This window comes from Protopterus annectens, chromosome 4.part0 (assembly GCF_019279795.1).
Source record: "Protopterus annectens isolate FY-2018-M chromosome 4.part0, PAN1.0, whole genome shotgun sequence".
NCBI classification, from domain to species: domain Eukaryota; kingdom Metazoa; phylum Chordata; order Ceratodontiformes; family Protopteridae; genus Protopterus; species Protopterus annectens.
The window spans coordinates 91,131,869-91,156,894 of NC_056733.1; the positions used below are offsets into that span (position 1 = coordinate 91,131,869).

At 41.6% G+C, this 25,026-nt stretch overlaps 1 protein-coding gene across 1 annotated transcript in view; it reads right to left on the reverse strand.

Moving 5' to 3' along the window:
• The window catches only part of LOC122799208 (ketosamine-3-kinase-like), a 407,977-nt gene that overhangs the window by 46,297 nt on the left and 336,654 nt on the right, over window positions 1–25,026 (reverse strand). Inside the window, exon 5 of the mRNA XM_044068124.1 lies at window positions 813–935. Within this exon, the coding sequence (XP_043924059.1) occupies window positions 813–935 (123 nt within the window). The remainder of the gene's footprint in view (window positions 1–812; window positions 936–25,026) is intronic.

Here is a 25,026-nt window from a genome sequence, read left to right on the forward strand (position 1 = left end):
TCAAATTTCCCACAGAACTGCACAGTTAAATGCATAAGACACACATCAGTGTCTGTTTAAAGCTGAAAAGGAACAACAGAAGATAAATACTATTCAAGAAAAACAAATTAGCAAAAGTTATAGGCTGAAAGGGGAAGTGGGCAGTAAAACAGAAAATCCGACTGCTAGTGGGGAAAAGGAACATAGCACAAGAACAATAGAAAAGGACATATAACGAAAATGTGAAGACAGATAGAACTGCAAGGCAAGAGAGGAGGGGAAAGAGGAAACAAAATAATGTTCTTGGGAAGTGATGGTAGGAAACAGAAAGAAAACCATCAAAAAGTGGTTAGACATTCAAGTGAGGAATTGGCAAGGCACCAAATAAATGGCATACAAAAGACGAAGAGAAGGCTACAGGAAAAAGGACAAAAATTAGGAGGTGGCCAGAACTCTGGAAAACTAAAGGTCATGTAACACCTTTAGACATGATCTTAAAAATAGAAGGGTTGTACATGTTTATGAGTGGGTGAGGAAGTTGTTCTCAGGCAAGCTGCAACACTTTAGATAATCACTTTCTGCCAGCTACTTAATATAATATAATATAATATAATATAATATAATATAATATAATATAATATAATATAATACACAAAAATACATATAAATGACTTAAAAGAAATTAAGGGTCTTCTTAGCTGAAATATTTTGCTGACAGATTAATAAAAATGACATTTTAAATAGTACATTTTGCTCCTCTTGCCAGTTTTAAGACTTTCTGGGGAAAAATATTATGGAGTTTCAATGTTTTTGACATGGGATACTATCAGTACCTTGAGCTGTGACCAGAGTTCTCTCGCTTCCCTGTCACCATATTCCTTTTCAATCATTTCAAGCTGAGGTTGCAGTTTGTAGTTTGTGTAGAATGCGACCCAGTCAGTGCACCAGTCATTGACCTGTGAAACAGAAATTTTCAGCAGTTTAATAAACATCAAATGTTTTAACAGGCTTAAGACTCTTATCCCTGGAACAGTATTTTTAAGTAATTTTTCCAGGTCAGATTCCTGAACAAAAACTTCTTGAACTCTGTAGCTGACAGCACATGAATAACAAAAAGAAAGTCAGAGCAAATGATTTTAACATATAGAAGACTACACATGTCTTAAGTTTTCAAAAACACAGTAAAGGCAGAAATTAGGGAAGGATCTACTAACCAATGCAAACAAAAACAACCAATACACTTTTATCAAAGCAACTGATCCACAAGACACCCTTCTTGGTGGGTGTATGACAGTTTTTTTTATCTGTCTGTCCACTCCAATTTGACATTTTTAATCTCATATGCTCAGTGTCCCAGTGGGCCCATATTTGTGTAAGCCATAAAGTCATATGTCACATTACCAAAGGGGATCTAGCCCCCGAGCCACTCAGTTTACCCCAACCACTAACTTTTAGGAATCAAGGAAAAATGCAATGCAGTACATACATTGTACATAAGAACACAACATGAATGTAAATTTGCTCAGTTAAGAACATCAAGAGCAGCCACTGGATGGAGAGGCCATCCATGCAAAGGGGATGGCAGTAGGGTATGTGTGACTAACCAAGGAAGATTCCCTTTACCACATTATGTTATATTGTTACATCAGGGACACTCTTTCCTTTGTCTATAACTGGCTTGACTCTCAAGCAGCAAAACAATGCAAGAGTAACAACTAAATGCTTAGATGTCAAAGTATCAAGGAACCAAAGAGAGGCCCAACTTCCAGAATTATAGCCCAAGCAATAATGTTTGGTGAAATGTGAACTAATGACCAATTGTCTGAAACACAAATGTCTGCAATGAAACAATGCATTTCTGAAGGTAACACCAGAAGCAACCATGTCCCTGGCACAGCAACTTTGGTTAGCAACAGTTTCTAACAAGCAGTTTGTCAATAAACATCAAAAGAAAATACAATTTGCACTCCACTTGAAAAAGGCTTTGCTTGACAAGTGCCAGCTGTCCAGTTCCTGAGGTAAAAGAGACAACACCTGTTCAGTATTCCTCAACTCATGGACTTGATTCAGGTAGAATTCCTAAGCATGCACAGCATTGTCAAGGGTATAAAGGGCCCATTGTACCCAAGGCCTTGGAAAAGATCAAACATGTTTCCTTGCCAATAATGGCCTGAAGTTTCAAGATACTATGAGCCCAAGTGATGGCTACCATAAAAAGCATTTTCACAACATCAACATCAACAATGCTGAACTAGCAGGTGTCTAAATTGAAGATGGGCAAGGCTGCCGGGTATGATTTTGAGTCCTAAAGGGGAAATGGATTCTTCAAGGGAGGGGAAGGATGCAGAACACCTTTAAGGTGTTGTTTAACTATTCAATGATGGGGGAAAAGTCCTGACTGCTAGAAGGTGATGACCAGCAGAACTAGCAGACATGTCTCCTTGACTATGGAAGAACCGACACTCAAATTACAAAAGTGACCAAGTCAGACGCATTTTTGTGCTAACTGACTGTGAAGGTATAGGGTACCTCTCCATCCAAATGCAGAGGTCCTCATCCATATGTCAAAGTATGCTTGCTGGAAAGAAGGCTTCCTGTCTGCTTCACTTTCAAACACCTTCATAAGGTCTATCTGGATAAGAAGTCTAAAGCAAAAGCCAAACGCTTAAGAAGACTTGGCTGTAACCGCAATCATGGGAGACTTCACTGGATTGCACAAGGAAGGACTCCTGTACTAACAGGGATGTCAACAATCAAAAATCACACCTTAATGGGCACTGAGGAAAGTTTAGATCCTATTTTTTAAGACAGTTTATATTCTTATTGGCTGAATTTATGATAAAACATGCAACCAAGGTGGATGGTGGAAAGTACTAGAGGAGCTTTCCATGCTATGGAGAGGAAAATGGTTCCACCATTGCTTTCTCCTTACTATGTTGAACTAAACAACAGATAAACCTATCTGTGACTTGTGAGAATGCAGTTATCTCCACAATGCTGCTCTTCCAGAAGATCTAAACCACAGTAAACTCCCTAATCCTTGCTCCATGACAGATTTGCAAAGGACTGAGGAAGCACTGCAGGAGTCTACAAGTTCCCTTAATCTGGAATGTCAACTACAGGCAGAATAATGCCTCTCTCTATAGCTCACTGCCAGACTAACATCACTTCTATGCAGAAGGTATGATCAAATGCCTCTTACATTTTTAGCTATCCTATGACAATCTGATTGTTGGAACAAATCAAGGGTGATCCTGGAATTAGCTGGTAGACACCCTTCACATGGATGACTGCATATAGCTTCAACAAGCTGATGTACAGCCCCTTGGGGAGGTCTCTTGAAATATGGAGGACCCAAGACGAGACCCATACTTTACTATTAAAATGCCCATCATTAGGACCTGTAACAGGCTTGAATGATGGAAAGGGAGATGCATTTTCACAATGATGAGTGAACATCCATAACTCTAGAATCTGGCAACAGGATTTGGCACCAAAATAAGATTTAAGCATGTGGCAACTCTGCAGTCACTGATAAATCACAGTCAGCTCCAGCACGGACATTCGTAGTATGTGAAAGGTACCATGAAGAATGTGACAGCTAGCAAGTTCAGAAGACACAGGAGGATCCAAAACTAGAACCTTGGCTGCAATGACATCCTGGGTCCTCACTGTAGTCAGGAATGACAACATACTGAACAGTGTCTAATTCCACAACAGCAAAGGCAGTCTTATGACACAGGATTACAGTAAACTTCTTTCAGTTTATGATCACCTCCAGGAATTGCAGCCATAACAGCATCTACTCCAAGAAAATCACCAAGAACTCCTCTGAGAGAGTCACCAACAGCAGGTCATCCAGGTATGGGAGCACATGGAGTTCCTTCTACTACAAGGCCTCCATTACCTTTTTGAACAGTATGGTTGCACAAAAAGGGTCAAATGCAGCATTTTGTATAGAAAATGGTGTTCATTCAAATGGGGATCAGATGAACCCCCTGTGCAGATCTTAAAACATAATGTATCAAACAGTATCCATTATGTTCACTAACAACAGCCAGTAGCAAAGAATGGCCATCTGGAGAGTCACATCTGTACCTTTATGTACCAGGTCCATTACAGATTTAAGCCTTCTACACAACTGGAACTGAAAACAGGTAGGAACAGAACCCCTGACCTTGACACAGTCCTGAAAGCCCCTTTGCCTAGAAAACTCCAGACCTGTCTATACAGTTCTGTAAAGGTTTGGACTTGCAGCAGAGCCACTGCCAAGATGAATGGCTATCAGCTTTGACAAATGGTTGGGCCAAGACCTTATCTACAAAATGCTGATCCTTTTTCACTGTTCTCCAAGCAGAAGCAAACAAGAAGACTTCCCCTCCCCCCAAAAGGCACCCAAACATAACATTCAGGCTGTGAACATTAGGCGATAAGAATAATATTGTATGAAACAGCCAGCACCACCGGGGGATGGGAGAGGAAAACATAACTTGATGCTTTAGGGATCACTCATCTTCTGGAATGGTGTTTCTTTTTGGGAGCAATGGCTACATATATGACAATAGGAAGAGGCCACAGTGTCTGTGTGTGTGTGTGTGTGTGTGTGTGTGTGTGTGTGTGTGTGTATAAATATATATATATATATATATATATATATATATAAATATAAATATAAATATATATATATATATATACACACACACATTTTTTTTCTCCAACAAGAAACATTTTTATTAAATTATCACGACATAGGCAATCGTACATTTATATACATGAAAACACACCATCCTCACAATTCCAGTTGCAAACATTATACATTACAAACCACATTGAAATAACTGCAATTGCAAACATTATACTTCACATATAATCTGGGCAGCCATGGTGGTGCAGCAAGAGGTTCTCCGGTTCGATTCTCGGCTGGGGTGCCTTCTGTATGGAGTCTGCATGTCCTCCCTGTGGTCGCGTGGGTTTCCTCTGGGTGCTCTGGTTTCCTCTCACATCCCAAAGACATGCAGTATGTGGATTGGACACTCTAAATTGGCCCTAGGTGTGAGTGTGTGCATGTTTGTCTTCTGTGGAAGTTTGGGCGCTGGGCTGGCAACTAGACACCATAAAATTCCACTGCCAATCATGAGCGGACAGATGATCCGCTGTGGCGACCCCTGACCAGGAAAAGCCGAAAGAAGAAGAATACTTCACATATAATCTATTGAGTCATTGTCAGTCAAACACTACATAGCTCATTCAAGTCCTGCCTGCTTTTAAACTTCCTTCCACCTCTGGATGTATTGTTCCCACAATTCCCATTTTTTCCTCCTTCCACCTCTGGATGTATTGTTCCCACAATTCCCATTTTTTCCTAAGTAATTTGTTCCTACTCGTTTCTAAAGATCCCAGTTCCAGACGTTTTATCTCTGTTACTATATTCGCTACTTCTATTAAAGATAGTTTAGACTTTGATTTCCATTTTCTAGTAACTGCTTTTTTAGCAGCCACCATAATTAGACTCAGCAAGGCTAGGCAATTTCGATTCTGTATCATAGCTCAAAAAATCATTTCCTTACTTACACCCATTTGTTCACCCAGTATCTCTAACAGAACAGTTTGCAGGGAATCTTTAAAGTCTGCCAACTCAATACACTCCCAGAACATACGATCCCAGTTACCGCTTTCTTCCCATCACACCTCAAACATTTGCAGTCTACCTGAGGAAAAATTCTTTGGAGTCTACTTGGGGTAAAAAAATACCAACGTAAACACTTCCAAGCAAAGATCCTAATTTTTCTAGACTTTGTTGCATATTTGGGAGACTACATAAATCCCTCCATTATTTCTTTGTGAATTGTTCATCCAATCTCTCTTTTCAATCCTTTCTAACCTCCTCTGATTGATTCTTATAGCTATAATGCAATACTGTATGTGCTCTACTGATTATTCCTTTTTTAATAGCAGCTTCTGTTCTAGAGTCTACTAAAACTCTACCAGTGCTGGTCTTTCGTTTAGGACTCCCCTATTTCTTTCTCTTTGCCTATACTCTGACATCAATCCTTAATAGGGAAGGCAATCTCTAACCTGTAGTCTAAATACATTTTTGGCATCTTCCCATTCTATTACCTTTCCCTCTCTATTTTTTGCTCCCAATATCTTGGTTCCTTTGCCACCTTTCTCCAATAACTTTCAGCCCCCTCTTGCCTATTGTCTGTATCCCTAATTGCAGTCATTCCTATTGGTAGAATCTCCTTTCTCCATTCCCTTGTTGGCTTAGTTCTTAGAATGCTTTCTGCTACTTTATGAATATAATAATCTGTATGATTACTGTTATTCTCCTTAAAGGTCTGCACCCAAAATCCCAGTCTTTCCTCGTTTCTTGAGCACCCCCCCCCCGCCATTTCCTCAAACCTTTCCACTTTGAATTATAGTTTTCTTCTTGCGTTATGTAGAGCAGCCTTAATTGAAATAGCCCTTCAAATCGAGTAATCCCAATCTGCCTTGTACTATTGGAAGAATAAGCTTATCCCACTTGATTCTTGCTGTCTTCCCCTCCCAGACAAAAATCCTTCAGCTCTTTATTAATTTCTATCCACAACAACTTCACTGACTGATAAAAACATACCTGACCTGTGTATAAGACTAATGGGGATAAAACATTTTAACTGCTTGTAACTTACTATCGATATCCATATAACAGAGCTTCCATTTTCTTCATTTTTCTATTATCTTTTGTTTAGTCACTTCACACATATACTTACCTGCCACACCGGCATCATTTTTCATCCATACTCCTAAATACATCGTTTTGCCAATAATGAGCGGACCGGAGTTCCACTGTGGTGACCCCTAAATGGGAAAAGCCGAAAGACTTTACTCCTAAATGCATCCTTTTATCATGTCTCCATAAATATGGATATTGCTGAACCAATGTGTGTGTGGATACATAATTTACCGCTATTGCCTTTGTTTTAACTTCATTAATTTTGTATTCCAAAACATGTGAAACTGTCTCAAAATGTTCCTCAACATTGTAATGTCCCTTTCTGGTTTTGTCAGGTATAAAATAATATCATCTGCACATAAAGCCAGCTTGTCTTGACTACCACACCAATTATATCCTTGAATATCTGAGTCCCTTATTTTCTTTGCTAATGGTTCTAAATATTATTTATAAGGTTCTTGACAGTAACAAAGATCTCCCCTTTTTTCAGGTCAAAATGCCTGGCTAAGCAGAATCACTCCTTGGAATGGATAGTCTTGAATTTCTCCTTAAGGTAGAAAAAAACAAAGTCACACCCCCCACAAAGCCAGTTGCCTGAACCTATTGCCACAGCTACAACACCAATACAGTAAAAATAACTTCAAATGACACCAGTTCACAATGGGTCTGGCACACAATCCTAGTCACATCATCAATACAGCAAAAATGACTTTACAGAATACAGCTGCCCACTATGGAAGCTAAATGCAGAGTCTTGATGAACTCTTCCAATAGCCTACACACAGTGAGGGCTGTAAACCTTTCCAGAGACTGATCCATTGAAGATGGGTGAAGCAAAAAGCTGAGCTATCTAAGCTATGGTGTGAGAGGAAAAACCACAGTTAAATGCTTTAGACTTCTTGTAAGGAGGCAATGTGGCAAAGTGTTATGGTCTCTGGATCTTGTGATACAAAGAGGAGATTATGCAGGCATCAGCTCTAGGATGCCCAGTCGGGGTTCATTTAATTTTACAGAGGGACTTCTGTGTTTTTGGGAGTTACAGGAGTACGGTCCTGGTACTTCCAAGGCTGCATATATGGCATCCATGAGGACAGGCTCAATTAAGGGGATAATCTAAGACTTTTTTAACACAAAGGTTTACTCAGAGGACTTCTGCAAAAGACAATGGTTACACAACTCTTTTTTCATAACTACTGGTAGTGAAAATTATACTATAAAATACATTATCTAAATTTGTAAACATGTCAGCAAACCTCTGACAATTACTTAAACTGAAAACTGAAAATTGCAATTTTTTTGAACAGAATACAAAAACAAACTATTACATGTTTAAATGTTATTCAAACTGAACAGCTTGAAAATGGTAATTATGTGTTAATTGTTTATGCAAGTGCTACATAAGTAGTCATCATTAAGATACTAAATACTGCTCTGTATGATGAGATTTAACCATGAAAAACTAAACATTTCATATAATAGATTGCAATTATTTAGGAGCCAGGAAGATATACAGTACAGTGGCATTTGCATACATCAGGTTATTCAACCTTCCTCATTGCCTACAGGAAAACAGTTTTGGTACTTACTTTCCTCACTTGCTTAGAGAAAAATAGCTCTTGTACTCACTTTCCTCACTTATCTAGAGGAAAACATTTTTTATTCAGGCATGTCCAAGGGTCAGCACCCAGTATTCTCTCCTATCTGATGAATCTGGGCATCTTGGGGCAATGTAGAAATTGCCTTATGGACACAGACAACCCTCTCCTCCTACCACCTAACACTACAACCTGTGAGAGATGCACTAGCCAAACTGGAGGTAAAGCTCTCTCCAACCAAGACTGAACTTGACAGTCAACAGGAGAAGGTAAACAGTTGCACCACACCACACTCATCACATAGTCTCACTAAATTTACACCACCAAAATCCACACATAGAACCACAAAAACATTCACAGATGCTCTCAATAATAATCTGCTCAAGCAACAGAGACTTCCAAGGCAGAAATGCAAGCAACCTCCACCCCCCAACACAACCCAAATGACACATAGCCCGCAGACTCAGTGTGCCACTCAACCACAGCCAATAAGGCAAAACAACGTACCCAACACACTAGTCCTAGGTGACTCTATAGTCAGGCACACTGATGTCCCACTCACCAGGCTAAACAAGGAGAAGGTTAATGTCAGCTGCCTGTCGGGTGCCAGGATCCACCACATAACCCATGCACTCAGGTCACTCCACAACAAGTACAAATATGACTCTGTCATTGTCCATGTTGGTGTGAACGACCTGAGATGTACCTCCCTGGATTACATGAAAAGAGACATGGAAGAGCTCTCTGATCTTGTAGCCCAGGCAGGTATGACACTAGCCCTGAGTAGCATTCTGCCATCACCCAGAATGATGCAGCAGTACAAGGACAAAATGATCGACTTCAACAATTGGCTAAGCTTCTGGTGTCATTCTAAAGGGATTCAGTCTCTGTCTGCCTGGGATGACATGGTCGACAGACCACGATGCTTTGCCAGCGATGGCCTGCACCTGTCACCCCTGGGATTCCAGATACTGGCTAAGGTTCTTGCCGCCCCTATAGTGCCCTTTATAGGCAAGGTTCAAATGACAAATTCACCACCATAACAGGAACAGGCAAGGGTGATACTACTCAATGCTAGAAGACTAAATCTCAAAATGCACTCACTCGAGGCACTCCTTAAAATGGAGAACATCGATATCTGTGCAGTGACTGAGGCCTGGTTCAAGGCTCCAGAGAGCACCCCTGCACTACCAGACTATAACTCTTACCACACTTTTCGGCCATGTAACCTGGACCGGAACACCAAAGGCAGAGGTGTGTCCATATTCATTAAGGATATCCACACCTCCAGGCTAGTTGCTCAGCATAATGCAGCCGAGGTTATCCAAGTGCAACTAACTCTGGGCAAAACTGCAATCCAAATTGTAACTTTCTACAGATCCCCCACCATGCCCTGGGATTCCTACTCCTATTTTCTTGATATACTAGAAAATATTAGGGTTCAACCAAACACCCTAATAATGTGCAATTTCAACTACCCCGCCATTAACTGGGAAAACTACTCATATACAAACTCCTTCGCTCAACGCTTTCTGGAATTCATAAACTCCAATGCCCTGGATCAATTTATCCACACCCCCACCAGGGGCAACAATATCCTAGATCTAGTCATTACCAACATGAGTGACCGGTGTTCCACACCTGAAGTCAATGCCTCATTGGTCCCATCCGACCATAAGCTAATTACCCTAGATATCCACATCCTGCCCCCACCCCCACCCCCCATTAAGGAAACCATGGTAAAAAATTTCTCCAAAGCCAACTTCATGCCTCTTAAGACAAAAGTAGTGAAAGTACAGTTGTGTACACTTACCATAAATGTAGATGTTCGAGTGTATTCACTGTTGCAGTCATTACATTTGGGTAATCTGCTGGCAAGTTGTCCTCAGTCGGCCTGATTAACAAAGTCTTGGGTCCTGCGTCAGTTGCTGTCCCTTCTTCCATGACATCAGGTCGTCAGGGTTATAAACATGCAGCCGACGTCATTACATCAGTTTTTCTTGCCCCAGATGTTAGGTGCCCCCCAAATGGGGAGCAAAATATATATGCATATAATTTAAAACACAAAAAATATACCTCCAAACAAAAGCAAATACACCAAAAAGGCTTTTAAGCATAGTAAAAGAAAGGAGAGGTATAGTAAGAGAAAAACAGGGGGCTGGAGGGTGGGTAACCAGGACTGCAACAGTGAATACACTCGAACATCTACATTTATGGTAAGTGTACACAACTGTACTATGTTCTTCGTGTTTCACTGTTGCAGTCATTACATTTGGGTAGATTCCCAAAGCTATGGTTGGGAGATTGGATTTATACAGCATTAGGAGCAGCTATAAGGCCCTGCAGGACAGCAGTGGCAAAGCCAGCTCTGGATTTAGAGAAGAGAGGTAAATGGTAATGTTTGGTGAACGTATGAACTGAGCTCCAGGTAGCTGCTTCTAGAATGTCTCTGGTAGGAACCCCTCTGAGAAAGGCTGCAGAGGTAGATGCAGCCCTGGTGGAATGAGATCTGATCCCCTTGGGGATAGGTTTACTATGGTGTATATAGCATAAATGAATAAAATGGCTTATCCGTTTGGAAATAGTCTGCTTTGAAATAGCCTTTCCCTCTGCCCCTGCAGCAAATGCCACCAATAGTTATTCAGATTTTCTTAGAGATTTTGTCCTGTTTAAGTAGAATCTAAGTTGTCTGTGTACATCCAATGAATGCAAAATCTGCTCACCCTTGTTCTGTGGATTGGGAAAGAAAGTTGGCAGATGAATGGTCTGATTAAGAGCCACACTGGATACCACCTTAGGCATGAAAGATGGACTGGTCATGAGAGCCACCCTGTCTGGATGAAAAATAATGAAAGGCTCCACTGCCATAAGAGCTTGTAATTCTGAAATCTGTTTAGCTGAAGTGACTGCTAAAAGGAAAGCTGTTTTCCAGGAAAGAAATGTTAGGTCTGCAGTAGCAGCTGGCTCAAAAGGAGGGAGAGTGAGTTTTTCCAAAACAAAATTGAGGTCCCATGCAGGAGTTGGTGCTCTCCTGGGAGGTCTTAAATTTTTGGCCGCTCTGAGATACTGCTTTAGCAGAGGATGAGCGAAGAGGGGAGGTTCTGTGTTGTAATGAGCTCAAATGGCAGAGGCATGGATTTTTATGGAAGAAAAAGATAGGCCCTTGTGAAGCATCTCAGTTAAGTATTGCAGAATCTGAGGAATATTGGGCTTTGCTGTGCTTATTCCTTGTGATTGGTTCCAGGCACAGAATCTTTTCCATTTGTCAGCATAAGATTTTCTAGTACTAGGCCTTCTAGCCTTCAAAATGACATCCATCACAGGTTTGCTGAGGGATGCCAATGGTGAAATTAGTTGATTAGCCACACTGCAAGATACAAAGATTGGAGCTGAGTGTGCAGAATTTGGTAGTTCTGCTGAGACAGTAGGTAAGGTGTCTGAGGCAGGTGCCACGGAGGAAGGTGTGACACATTGCGCAGGAGTGGGTACCAGTGCTGGCGAGGCCAACCTGGAGCAATCAGAATCATTTTTGGTTTGTCCTGTCTGACTTTTAGTAGAACTTTGGAGAGCAGAGGCATAGGGGGAAAAGCATAGACTGATAGGTTTTTCCAGTTGAATGATAGAGCATCCACTTTCAAAGCTTTTTTGTGATGAGTTCTTGTGCAGAATTTGTCCAACTGATAGTTCTGGGGTTAGGCAAAAAGATCTATGTTTGGGCTCCCCCATTTGCATGTCAACATGTTGAAAACTTGTGGTTCCAGTTTCCATTCGTGTGGGTTCATAAGATTTCTGCTTAGTTCATCTGCCAGAATATTTAGCTTTCCTGGCAGGAATTGAGCTTGTAGTTGTATTTGATAGGTCAAGGCCGTGTTCCACAATGCCATGGCTAGTCTGCAAAGGGGGTAGGAATGTGTACCGCCCTGCATGTTTATGTACCACATAACTGTGGTGCTGCCTGTCTTTATCATTAGTTGTCCTGGATGAAGGTAGTCCTTGAAGGCTGTTAGTGTATTCTGCACAGCTAGCACCTCTTTCTGATTGATATGTAGGTGCATTTGTTTTGGGTTCCATTTGCCCTGAATGCCCTTTTCTGCCAGATGAGCCCCCCAAGCATAGTCTGATGCATCTGTAGTTAGGGTTTGGGTGGCAGGGGGTGGCGTGAATGGTATTCCCTTATTTTGGTGGCAGGCCTCTGCCTACCATAGGAACTCTAGTTGCAGGCAAGGTATAATAGGAATCATTGTTTCCAGGCTGTGACAATGTTGACTCCATAAGCTTTTTAAGTACCACTGAAGTTTCCTCATATGCAGTCTTGCATATGGAATTAGAAGAATGCAGGAGGCCATGAACCCAAAGGCTTGCAGAATTTGTCTTGCAGATAGCAGGGCTTTTGTGGCCACCTGTTTGAAGTAAGTCACCAAATGAATTTGCTTTTCTGGCATAAGGCAAGTCATTTGGGCAGTTGTATTCAAGCTTGCACCAGGAATGTAAATTTTTGAGAGGGTACCAGTTGTGACTTCTTTACATTTATGGTGTACCCTAGACAAGTTAGAACCCTTTTTACAAATGCCAGATGCTTTAGAAGAATGTCCTTGTTTTCTGCCTGAATTAGACAATCATCCAGGTATGGATATATCTGAATATTTCTTTGCCTGCAAAATGCAATTACTGGTGGCAGGCACTCTGTGAAGACCCTGGGCGCAGTAGATAAGCCAAAGGGCAGTGCAGAGAACTGGTAATGCAAGTAGCCTGCTTTGAAGCAGAGGAATCTTCTGCAAGATTCCCTGATTGGGATATGCATGTAAGCCTCTTTTAAGTCTAGAGTTACCAACCAGGCATCTTTGCCTAGCATAGGTAGTAACTGTTGAAGAGACAGCATCTTGAATTTTGGAATGTCCAGAAATGTGTTTAGAGTGGATAAGTCCAGAATTGGACGCCATGATTTGCCTTTTCTGGGTACCAGGAAAAGACTTGAATAGAAACCTTGTCCCTTTTCCTCTTCTGGTACTGGTTGAATAGCCCCCATGTTCATGAGGGACAGAACTTGTTTCTGGGCCTCTGCCCACTGATTTGGGGGCAGATCTGGCCATCCGTTTAGGATTGGCAATGTGTGGAAATGAAATCTGTATCCCTGGGATACTATATTTAAAACCCATTTGTCCAGGGTAATAAGTTGCCAGTTTTGTGCATGAAGTGCCAGTTTTCCCCCCAAAGGTGTGGCTAAAAGGTAAGTGCTTGGTGACTGTAGAAGGAAGTCACTGAGACTGTTTACCATAGGGAGGTGTCTTGTTGTTTCCAGACTTGGAGGTGGAGGCACCCCATTGTTTTGTTCTAAAAGTTACTTGTGACTGAAACCTGGAGCCTTTGGAATGTCTTGATTTGACTTGAGCGGCTCTCGTAGGGACTGGAAAGGACCAGTTCTTAGTAGGCCAGTGCCTACTAACTATTGGAGGTTGCACTTGTAAGAAATCTTTCACAGTTTGCATAGATTTAGCTTTATCTTCCATCTTTTTTTAACACTTTTTAAGCCTTATTACCAAAGAGACAGTCCTGCTGTAAAGGAGCATCCAACAATTTTGCTTTAACATTGTCAGGCAGAGTTTGCTCTTTGAGCCAAGCATGCCTTCTTAGCACAGATCCAGTTACTGCAAGAGGCCTCCAAGGAATCAAAACCACATTGCAAAGTATGTTTTCCAACTTGTTCAGCTGAATGTAATAAATCCTACAAATCTTTATTTTCCACAAAGTCAGAGATTAACTTCATTTTCTGTTTAAGTAGTCCCATGATATGCTGTTGATATTTAAGCATATGAAATTGACAGTTTAAAGCCCCGATTGCCAAGGTTGCAAATGTGTAAACCTTCTTACCCCATCTACCCAGCACCCTGGAATCTCTATCAGAAGGGGTAGGATTTTTTAGCAGTCGAGGCCTTAATGCCCTTGGGACCCTGAGAAATGGTTTCAGGATCAGCAGTAGGATTTTTTGAAAAGGAATTTGTGGAAGTCAGGAACCCTGTAGTATCTGTCTGGCTTACTAGGAGCCGGAGGCAGAGAATCAGGAGTCATACTAGATTCTGAAAAAACATGATCAACAATGTCTAGAACAGGAGGTATAGCCAAAGGTCTATGCTGAGGAATAAGAAGTAAATCCCTAAGTCTCTTTTTAGATTCAGAAAAATCCTGACTTTCCCAGTGGAAATGTTCCCTTAAGGTATGTAAATTTTCTCCAAAAGAGAAATCCCCAGGGGGAGAAGCAGAAGGAATGGAATCTTCTGCGTCAGAGTCCTCATAAGTAGGTATAGATAAATCCTGTTCAGTGGAAGAATCAGAAGAAATAGAATCCTGATCAGAAGATTCATAATCAATGTCTTGCCTAGGCCTCTTAGCAGGAGGGGGTTGGCTTCCCCTGATCAAGGTAATTAAATCTTCAGCCATTTTGATCATTTGTTTTTTAGACATAGGGGCCTGCACACGTGGCCCAAGCATCGTTTTTTTAGAAATAGAAGTAGATTTTGGCCTTAGTTTTGAAGATGGCGTCGGTTTAATATATAAATCTTTAGGCCTGAAAACACCCTCAGAAGCCGGTGGCTGCACAGCGGCTCCAGACCCATCTACGGTAGGGACATCCACGGGTTCAATCCTTAAAGTATCTTGCAGCATACCGGACTCCGAATGGGTCTCAGTAGAGGCCTGCGAATCAAAAGTAGCGGGCATCAGGGGCTGCGAAAGCGCCTCACTGAGTACCGGCGAACTAGCGACTGGCTTAGGAGAAGCGTTGTCGTCAGTTTTGGATCTCGATGGCCTGTCTCTGCCTTTTTCTTTGTGTTTTTTAGGTATTCCGGTAGTTGGATTGCTAACCAACGTCATTTCTGGATAGTTAAATCGTGAGCCAAAATATTTAGAAGCAAAAATGTACCGATGTTTAATAGTGCGTTGATTAAATCTAGCACAAAACCGACAACAAGGTAAGTTATGATCAGGGCCTAGGCAAGGAATACAGTACAAATGAAAATCCTTATGAGGTATTTGCTTCCCACAAGTAATGCAATTATTAACTTTTACTGACATCGGTAAGGAGCAAGAAAAAGTTTCCCCAACGGGGTACTTAGCTTTTAGTTGAAGACTTCGGTTCTGAAACTCGAAAATGAAAATTTCAGGGGTTGGCCGACCGGCACTTGCGAACTGTTTCTGCTTTGGGCACCGTGCTGCAAGAAAGGCTGATGTAACGGCGTCGGCTGCATGTTTTATACCCCTGATGACCTGACGTCATGGAAGAAGGGACAGCAACCGACGCAGGACCCAAGACTTTGTTAATCAGGCAACCTGCCAGCAGCTTACCCAAATGTAATGGCTGCAACAGTGAAACACGAAGAACATCTTCATGACACCCATGCAGATGGACAATACAGCTATGACTACTGAATCCTACACAATTGCACTTTATAAGCACTAACACGTGCATGGATCGTGCTATCCCAAACAGAACCAAGACGCTATCCTCCAACAAAAGGAAGCCAATCTGGTGGTCCCCTGCCATAAACAAACTGTACAACAAAAGGAAGAAACTGTTGCAAAAGAGAGTAAAATCCCATGAGTGGAGGAGCTCCCTGGTCAGCCTCAGTAAGAAGCTGCGATCCCTGATAAAATCCTCCAAAGCTAGTTACGAAAACAAAATTGCCACTGATTCTAAAGACAACCAAAGCATTTTACAGCTATGTCAAGAATCGCAATAGCAACACTCAGATCTGGTCTGAGTTACAGCACAATGGCACTAAATATACAGACCAACTGATATTGCCAACATCATGGCAGACAGGTTCAGTGCTAACTTTACCCCCCTCTCACCCCCTAAAGAGCCCATCTCTATACTGGAAGAATGCAAAATTCCTGTAATCACGGCTGCACAGGTAAAAACCTCACTCTCCAAAGCCAAGAACACAGCATCCATGGGACCAGACAACATCCCAGGCTGCGTTCTACACAAACTACAGAATGAACTGGCACCCCACCTAAGTACCATGTTCAATCATAGCCTCACCTCAGGCTTTGTGCCTGCTGAATGGTGCACAGCGACTGTTATCCCACTCCACAAGGGGGGAGCCACCACAGACCCCGGAACTACCGCCCCATTAGCCTGACGAGCCTGGTCTGCAAGGCCATGGAACGTATCATCATGGAAATTATAAATAAAGACATTGGTAATCTCCAAACTCTGGACCCCACCCAGTTCGGGTTTGTAAAAGGCAGATCATGTCTCCTAATCCTGATAGACTTCTTTGAAGCAGTCACCAAAGCCGTAGACGAGGGTAAAGTGGTTCAAACAGCCTATCTAGATCTTGCCAAGGCTTTCAACACCATTCCCCACTCTGGAATTATAGATAAACTTACTAAAAGTACAGTTGTGTACACTTAAGATAAATGTAGATGTTCGAGTGTCTTCACTGTTGCAGTCATCACTGTAGGGTTCTCCCCTGCCGGTAGGCAGTCCTCGTTCGGCCAGAATCCCAAAGCCTGGGTCTGGCGTCGGCTGCTCAGCCATGCTCCCTGACGTCAGTGCGCCAGGAGTACAAAGCTGGCAGCCGACGCCATGTTCTCCAGTCATTCTTGCCGTGCGGTGAAAGCAGTTCGCAAGTGCCGGTCAGCTGACTCCTGACAAATTTTATACGTACTTCAGTCCGAAGACTTACTTCTTCTACTCAAAGCTAAGTACCCCGTTGGGGAAACTTTTTTCTTGCTCCAGTCCGATGTCAGAAAAAGTTAATAATTGTATTTCTTGTGGGAAGCAAATACCTCATAAGGTATCTGGCTCGGTTTGAGCTTCTGGGGCTGAATGCTAGATCAATCGCTTCTTGCCCTTATCTTTGTAATTAGCTCTGATTGAGCTCCTGGGGCTGAATGCAAGTACAGTCGCATCTATACTTTATTCCATGCACTGTATTTCAGCTCGGTCTGAGCTACTGCGGCTGACCAGTTTAATATTTGATCTTACTTGGTCACAAATAGTTCGGATTGAGCTACTAGGGCTGACAGTTATTATAGTTGCTTATATTCACGATATAAATAGCTCGGGTTGTGTTTTTAGGGGCCGAACGCTATCATAGCAGAAGCCTAGCACTATTAGCACTAAAAATAGATCCAAATGCTATTTCAGTCACTCCCTTAACTGTCTTACAATTAGGACTTAGCTGGGGGCCAAAAACTGCTTGTTTAACAGCTAAGTAGCTTCGGCTTGAGCTATTGAGGCCGAACTCTACCACAGATAGATAAACACAATTGACTAAGTGGCACTTCAGCTTGGATTAAGCTCCTAGGGCTGTAAGCTTACAGTATTACATTAAAATTGTCATAATTTACCGGGATTGAGCTACTTGGGCTGAATGCTATAAACACTGTCTTTAAACACTGTAATTAGCTTGGTTTGAGCTCCTAGGGCTAGACGTTGTAACAATTGTGTCTTCATTTGCTGTTTTTGGATTGTGTTACTAGGGCTGTTAGCTAATACGGATTGTTTTCTGACATTGTAAGCATCCTGTATTGTGATACTGGGACTGAAAGCTAACTACTGTGCCTAATATAGCAGACAATAGCCGTTTATTCACTTCTGCCATAACTGTTTTGGTGCTGCAAAGTACTACTGACTAAGGTCTGCTTAATGAATGATTGTTACTCCTTGTTTTTTATTATTTCTTAACTGTCTTTGTATTAGCTGCATTAGTATTTTATGTTTTCCTAACTGTGTTTGCATTAGTCACATTTAGTATTTTATATTTTAGTAATTTAGCTAGTATTTTATTTTTTCCTGTTTATGCATCAGCTGCTTAGTTGCTTCTGCCTAGCTTTTCATGCGATGTAAACTATGTATTGACTGAGGTCTTCTTAAATCAATGCTAATTATTTTCTCTGCTTTTTATGATCTCCTAGTTGTACCTCCTAACGTCCACTTACTCTCTACTCAGCTTCACCTACTTTCACTCACTCACTCTAACTTTTTCTACTTTACCCACCTGTCCTGCAAATGCTAACCACCTCTCTCTCTCTCTCTCTCTCTCATTACCACTTGCTTCTCGGGTGCCTCCCCTCATCAAACATAAACCTAACTGGAAAACCCCCTGCAAAGGACTTCCTTTCGTAGTGTTACCCCTCAAACCTGCTTAGACTAGTGTGTATGTATCAAGACTAGCTCCTGGAATGTTTACAATACTGAGAATAACCTACCCATAGTGAGCACATTAGCAGCCTACTGCAGACCCTTACCCCCCCCCCAGCTACTCTGTACCCTTATCTCACTTCCCCAAGGCTAACTAGCTTTATGCTGTATCCCACTCCTTGTTTTTCAACACCTCTGCCCTTAACCTCTTCTTATTACTAAATCTCTGCAGTCTACCTCCCTCTAGACTACACTCAGTCCCAACTACACAGCCCTACTAAGTGTTCTGGCTGCTATGTACTCTGACACCTATCTGGCTCTTCCCACTCCATTTGCCCTGCGGGCTCACTCCGCTCCCCTACCCGGCCCCCAATTACCACCCACCCCAGCACTCCTACTTTTATTCTTCCCTCTCCCCTCCCAGCCAGACTAATTATCCAATAGACACCCTTCCCCTATTACTCCACCCATTTATGTCCTTCCCTCATACCTACACCATTCTTTCTCCCTAAAAATTGAAGTCTCCTCTTCTTTCATTTAGTTATATGAAAATAAATGATATCTCATTATAAGACCTCTCTTCTGCATAACCATCCCTCTTCTCCTTAACTACTACTATCATCCTCTCATTGAACTCATTGAACTCACAAGCCTTCCATAATGCTTCGCATTCTCCTAGCCCCCTGTTTTCTCCTTCTGCTCCCAATTCCATTATTCTATACCACTTCATACTCCTCTAATACCTATCCAATATTACCTTCAAAAATAACCTCCACACAAACCTATCCTCTCCCACACCCTTACTCTCATTACCTTTCTATCTCACCTTCACTCATTCAGCCCAACCCTCTACACATATTCCACCCAAAAAATTTCTCTACCTCTGCTAATAAACTGAAAAATAAACTTATCTTAGATCTACCCAAACTATTACTCTGTAAACCTAAACAACTACAATTTACCTCCTTCTACAATCTAATCTTAGCTGGGGACATCCACCCCAACCTTGGTCCCAGTCCCTCTATTTACAATACTTCCCCATATCTCCTTCCTCCCCTCACCACTTTCTAAAAATATTCACTATCAGTGCCCAGAGTCTCAACAACAAAGCTCACCAATTTCAAGCTTGGCTAAACCATAACCAACCTGACATCCTAGCCATCTCCGAAACATGGCTCAAACCCCATATCTCAGATTCTAAGATCCTGCCCCCTGGATTCCATATTCTCAGACATGAGCGATCACACAAAAAAGGTGGCGACACAGCCTTAGTCTACTCTAACCTTTTAACCGTAATACCACTTCAAATTCCAATCCCTAAATTCAATAACACCGAACTTACAGCTGGTCTACTAAAACTTAATAAACACAAAAATATCTGTATTATTGCTCTTTATATCTCTCCTGGTAACAATATCTCTACCCTTGAAGACATACTCCTATGGGCATCTACTAACATTAACTACAAAACATACATTCTAGGTGATGTAAATATTGATTGGAATAAAGTTAATAGTCCCTCTCCCTCCCTATTCATTAACCTCTATAATTTCACTCAGATGATCTTCCCATCACCCGACCTAACAAATCGAACCCCCCCCCCCCCTGGATCCACTACTGACTGGATCCTAGTCTCTGACCCTAATAAAATAACTAACTCTGGAACTATTCCTGACTCCATCAGTAACCACCTCACAGTTTACATTCATTGTGCAACTAGCCCTGCACCTCATCAGCACAAATACATTCTCACTCGTAACCTCTGTAACTTCAACCCAATAACTTTCTCTAACATGCTTAAACAAATGGACTGGCAAATTCTAAACACCCTTCCTCTTGACAAAGCTATAGACTACTTCAGCTCTGCCTTCCTAGACACTTTAAACTCTCTTGCCCCGCTGCAAAACAAATGGATAAAAATTAATATAGCTCCTTCATTAACCATACATACAAAACAAATCATGCTCCAAAGGGACAAATTATGAAAGCTTTATCAAAACTATAAACTGCCTAATACCCTGCTCCAATATAAACTCGGCAACCTTGCAAAACAGCTAATCACCAATGACAAAAAATCATACTATATCAAGCTCCAGTCTAATAATTATAAAAAACTCCACGAAATTATGGAATTCAGTACACTCACTTCTTAATCCTGGCTTCAAGAATAAGCCCTGTCCTGACCCTAGTAAATCCGACCTTGAACTAGGTTCCAAATTTTACTTATTTTTCATAGAAACCATCTCTGCACTGAGCAAGACATTTCCCAACAACCCTCCTCCAGTCCCTCACTCTTCTCCATCCAGTTCTCCTAACTGCCATCCCCTCATGTTTGAGCTCAAACCTGTCTCCACTTCTTCTTCTTTTTCCCGGTCAGGGGTCGCCACAGCGGATCACATTGTCCGCACATTGAATGGCAGTGGAGTTTTACGGTGTCGAGTTGCCAGCCCGGCACCCAACCTTCCACAGAAGGCACACTCACACGCACACCTAGGGCCAATTTAGAGTGTCCAATCCACCTGCAGCATGTCTTTGGGATGTGGGAGGAAGCCGGAGCACCCGGAGGAAACCCACGCGACCACAGGGAGGACATGCAGACTCCGCACAGAAGGCACCCCAGCCGGGGATCGAACCGGAGAACCTCTTGCTGTGAGGCGGCAATGCTAACCACTGCACCACCGTGGCAGCCCTCAAACCTGTCTCCACTACCTTCATAAAAAAAACTGCTTCCCAAACTTAGGCCCTGCTCCAATGCTCCAGACAATAATCCCTCCTCCTTCCTACAAAGTTGTGCTGATGGAATAGCTCTCCCAATTAGCACATTAACAGATCCATGAAGGAATCGTATGTCCCCAAACTCTGGCGCTCGGCTTATATCCTTCCTCTTCATAAAGGTGACAAAAACACCAGCATCTCAAATTTCCATCCTATTGATCTGCTCTCACAAATCTCCAAAATCCTAGAAAAGTGTATCCACCACCAACTCATGCCTTTCCTTACCCAAAGCCATCTTCTTACTCCTACCCAACATGGCTTCCACCCAGGCCATAGCACTTTAACTGCTCTATTGTCATTCCTAGAAACTGTCAATCAAGCCAAGACTCAGGACACTTGGTTTCTACAGTTTTGCTTGATCTATCTAAAGCATTTGATACTGTTTCCCACAAACACCTTCTCTCTCATCTCTCAGATCTTCATCTCTCTCCAAAAACTTTATCCTGGTTCTCCAGCTACCTATCTGACAGATCTCAAGCAGTAAAACGGAATAACTCCATCTCCTCCTTCTTACCTACCCCAACTGGTGTACCACAGGGATCCATCCTTGGGACCATGCTTTTTAACATCATCAATAACTTCCACACTGCCATTCCTGATGCTAAAGTCATTCAATACTCAGACGACTCAACCTTAGTCTGCTCTGCCTCTAACCTCTCTGAACTGCTCAATAAAACCCAAACTGCTTTTTCAATAACCGAAGACTGGATGTGTCAAAACCACCTCTCTCTCAACGCTAACAAATCAAAAATTTTACTCCCCCCCCCCCCCCCCCACCAAGACTTACTCCTACAACAAAAGTACTTTCAAGTCCTTAGTCAATCCAATTCACCTATAGAAGTGGTGCCTTATGCTAAACTGCTTGGCATTACTATTGAATGAGTACCTCAAATTTTAAATCCAGATCCAACAAAATATTAAGAAAACCCACCAAAAACTAGTCATGCTATATAGAAACAGTCACTTTCTTTCAAACTCCACTAGGCAAACTCTGGCCGCCCACTACTTATCTTCTTCCCTCATTATACGGAGCCCCTCTCCTAACTAACCTGTCCACCTCCATCTCCTCTAAACTAGAAAACTGCTATAATAAAATCTCTAAATTTGCCACCAAATCCAGGAATTCCACCCATCACTGCCTTACCCTACAATCTCTGAACTGGCTAGAACTCCCAAACTACTTAAACTACCTCCAACTCACAATTGCACACAGAATTATATTTCACCTTACTAAATGCCCTGCTCTAGCAAATATCCTTCCCTCATACATCCCCAACAGAACTCTCAGATCTGAACATCAAAACTTAATAGCCATCTACAAGCCTAAACGTCCTTGCTGGCCAGCTACACCTTTCTTTCTCCATAGGCAAGAAATGGAATTCCCTTCCTCCTACACTAAAAACTATACCAAACTCAGATAATTTTAAATACCAGCTTTTCAAACACTGGTCCACTAAATGGAAATGCACATGCCATCACCCTACCTAATTTCTAAGTATTTGTTCCCTTGAAGACTCCTCAAAGGATCCTAACCTCTCTAAATCTCCTATATTTACTACACTATGAGTGTGTCTAAGCTCTCCACATTTCCGAGAACTACCTAACAAACAACAAAACTATGTAAATATTGTAAATAGCATCAAAAATGAGTGCTTGTAAAGTGTTTTCTACCCTAATTTTATTGCTGTGTTTTTTTGTTTGAACACGTGTTACTCTGTGCATATTATGTAACTGTCCTATACTATGCAGCTCTCTGTATGTCCTACATTATGTATCACTGTATCTCTGATATTTGTATTGTATTATGTTTACTGGAGCTTTTCTCCCCGGGCCTCCACTGAAAACGGGTCCTATGGGCCCAGTGGACTTCTCCGATAATCAAACTGGAAATAAATAAATAATGAATAATAATGCAGAAAAGCAATGCAAATGTTTAACTGATGGACTGATACCACAATACCAAAATCTGAGTTATGACAAGAATAAGGTGAATCATTCATTACTACAGAGCAAATACTTGGAATGATAAAAATTATAAGAGGGGGATTTTGGTTATCTGATTAACGCTTACACTAAATATAAACATGGACAAACAAATAGCTGGTGAATTGATACAGGTTTTGCTGTGTTATGAAGTGCAATGTTCAGTCTGTTGAAGGAACTGACTTCCAGGTTATTAGTACTTAAGCACAGAATTTATGAACCATAAGCTAAATACTACAAATCCATTTTGCATGCAACATGGAAGTTGGATGAAGAGACTGAAATGTAAGAGATGGAAGGTGATTCAAGAATTATTATCTAGCACTAGGGACTAAACATGAAAGGAAAACTTTTAATAAATGAAATGTATAATGAAGACAGGAAAAGCATTCTTCCAATTGTGTTCTCTTCTTTTTTCATTATTTTGTCCTGCTGACACATCAAAGTGTATACATCATAGTGCATGGAAGCAGAGTTTTTCTGTATGGTCAGACAAATCTACCAGTCATGCCAATTCTGCTTTATTAACTGATAACGATATGGTTGTTGCTATGAGAGAGAGAACGGGATGCTCAAATATGTATTGTTGGTGCTTCCTCATCCCTTACTGGTTGTTCTGATTAGCAGCTGATGCAGCATGTGACTGAAGCATAGACAATGCCGGCTGTGCAAGGGAAAAGACAGATGGTACTGAGACATGAACTGAAAACAATAATATGCACGAGTTGTATTAAATGAAGTTAAAAAGCTACCAAAAATAGTGAGGTAGGCTATGTTTAAAAATTAATAAGATTAAAAGAAAGAGGCTTTCCTCATCCTCTATTGACCAACCCAATGGGTGACTCAAGTATGTTTTGTTCAAAGCATAGCCATAATACAAACTGGTAAGAATATACACAGATAGAGTCAATGTGTATAAAGAGGATGTGGTGTGCTAAATGGTGCTGCCCTAAGGGTAGAGTTTAGAATGAAAAGTGTATAACAGAGTAGATGACTGTCTCTGTGATACAGTATTGGATGAAAAATGTAAATTGGTAGGAAGAGTTTGTATGTAAAGGGAAGGAGTGACTGGGGGAGGTTCTGGCTGAGCTTCATCATGATGTAGTAGAGCAATGTAATGGTCATGGATGCATCTTCGTTGGAGGACATTTTTTGGAATACAGGCTGGAACCTCAGCATTATAATCAGAGATAAAGAATAACTCTCTCCATTCTGGATAAGAGCAGGGTTATGGTTTGCTGTCTTTCCAAAGCCAGGATCTAAAATGTAATGAGTGCTCTCAGATCACCTTAGACTGACAACCTTGTAATGGATCACTAGGTAAATGAGATTAACTACACTACCAAAAACGACATGCAAAGCACTATAATGGGCCTTGCTATGTATGAGCCTAAAGCAAGAAAGACACTGGCTTTCAGTGGTACTCTACCATCACTAAGAATGATGCTGAGGTTCAAAGGTTCACAGACAAGATAATTAGCCAAGTGGCTGGTGTCATTCTAGGGGAATACAATATGTACAAATTTGGAAAGAGATGGCTGACAAGACTTCCTGTTTTGTCAAAGATGGTCTGAATCTCGCTTACCAGGACCTTTGCATTCCATATAAAGACCTTGCTGCTTCCATAGTGCCTTTTTAGGCAGAGTCTAAAACTGGACACTCTAGCTTTTTCAAGTCTGATTCGAATCAAATTAAAGTGGAGCTACTCAATGCCAGGACTTTTATTAAAAAATGTTCAAACCTGAGACCATCCTACAACTTAAATGCAGCCATATAATTGTTGTTATGGGAATGTTGTTTCAGTGCAGTGAAGGAACTCTTCCTATTCCTAA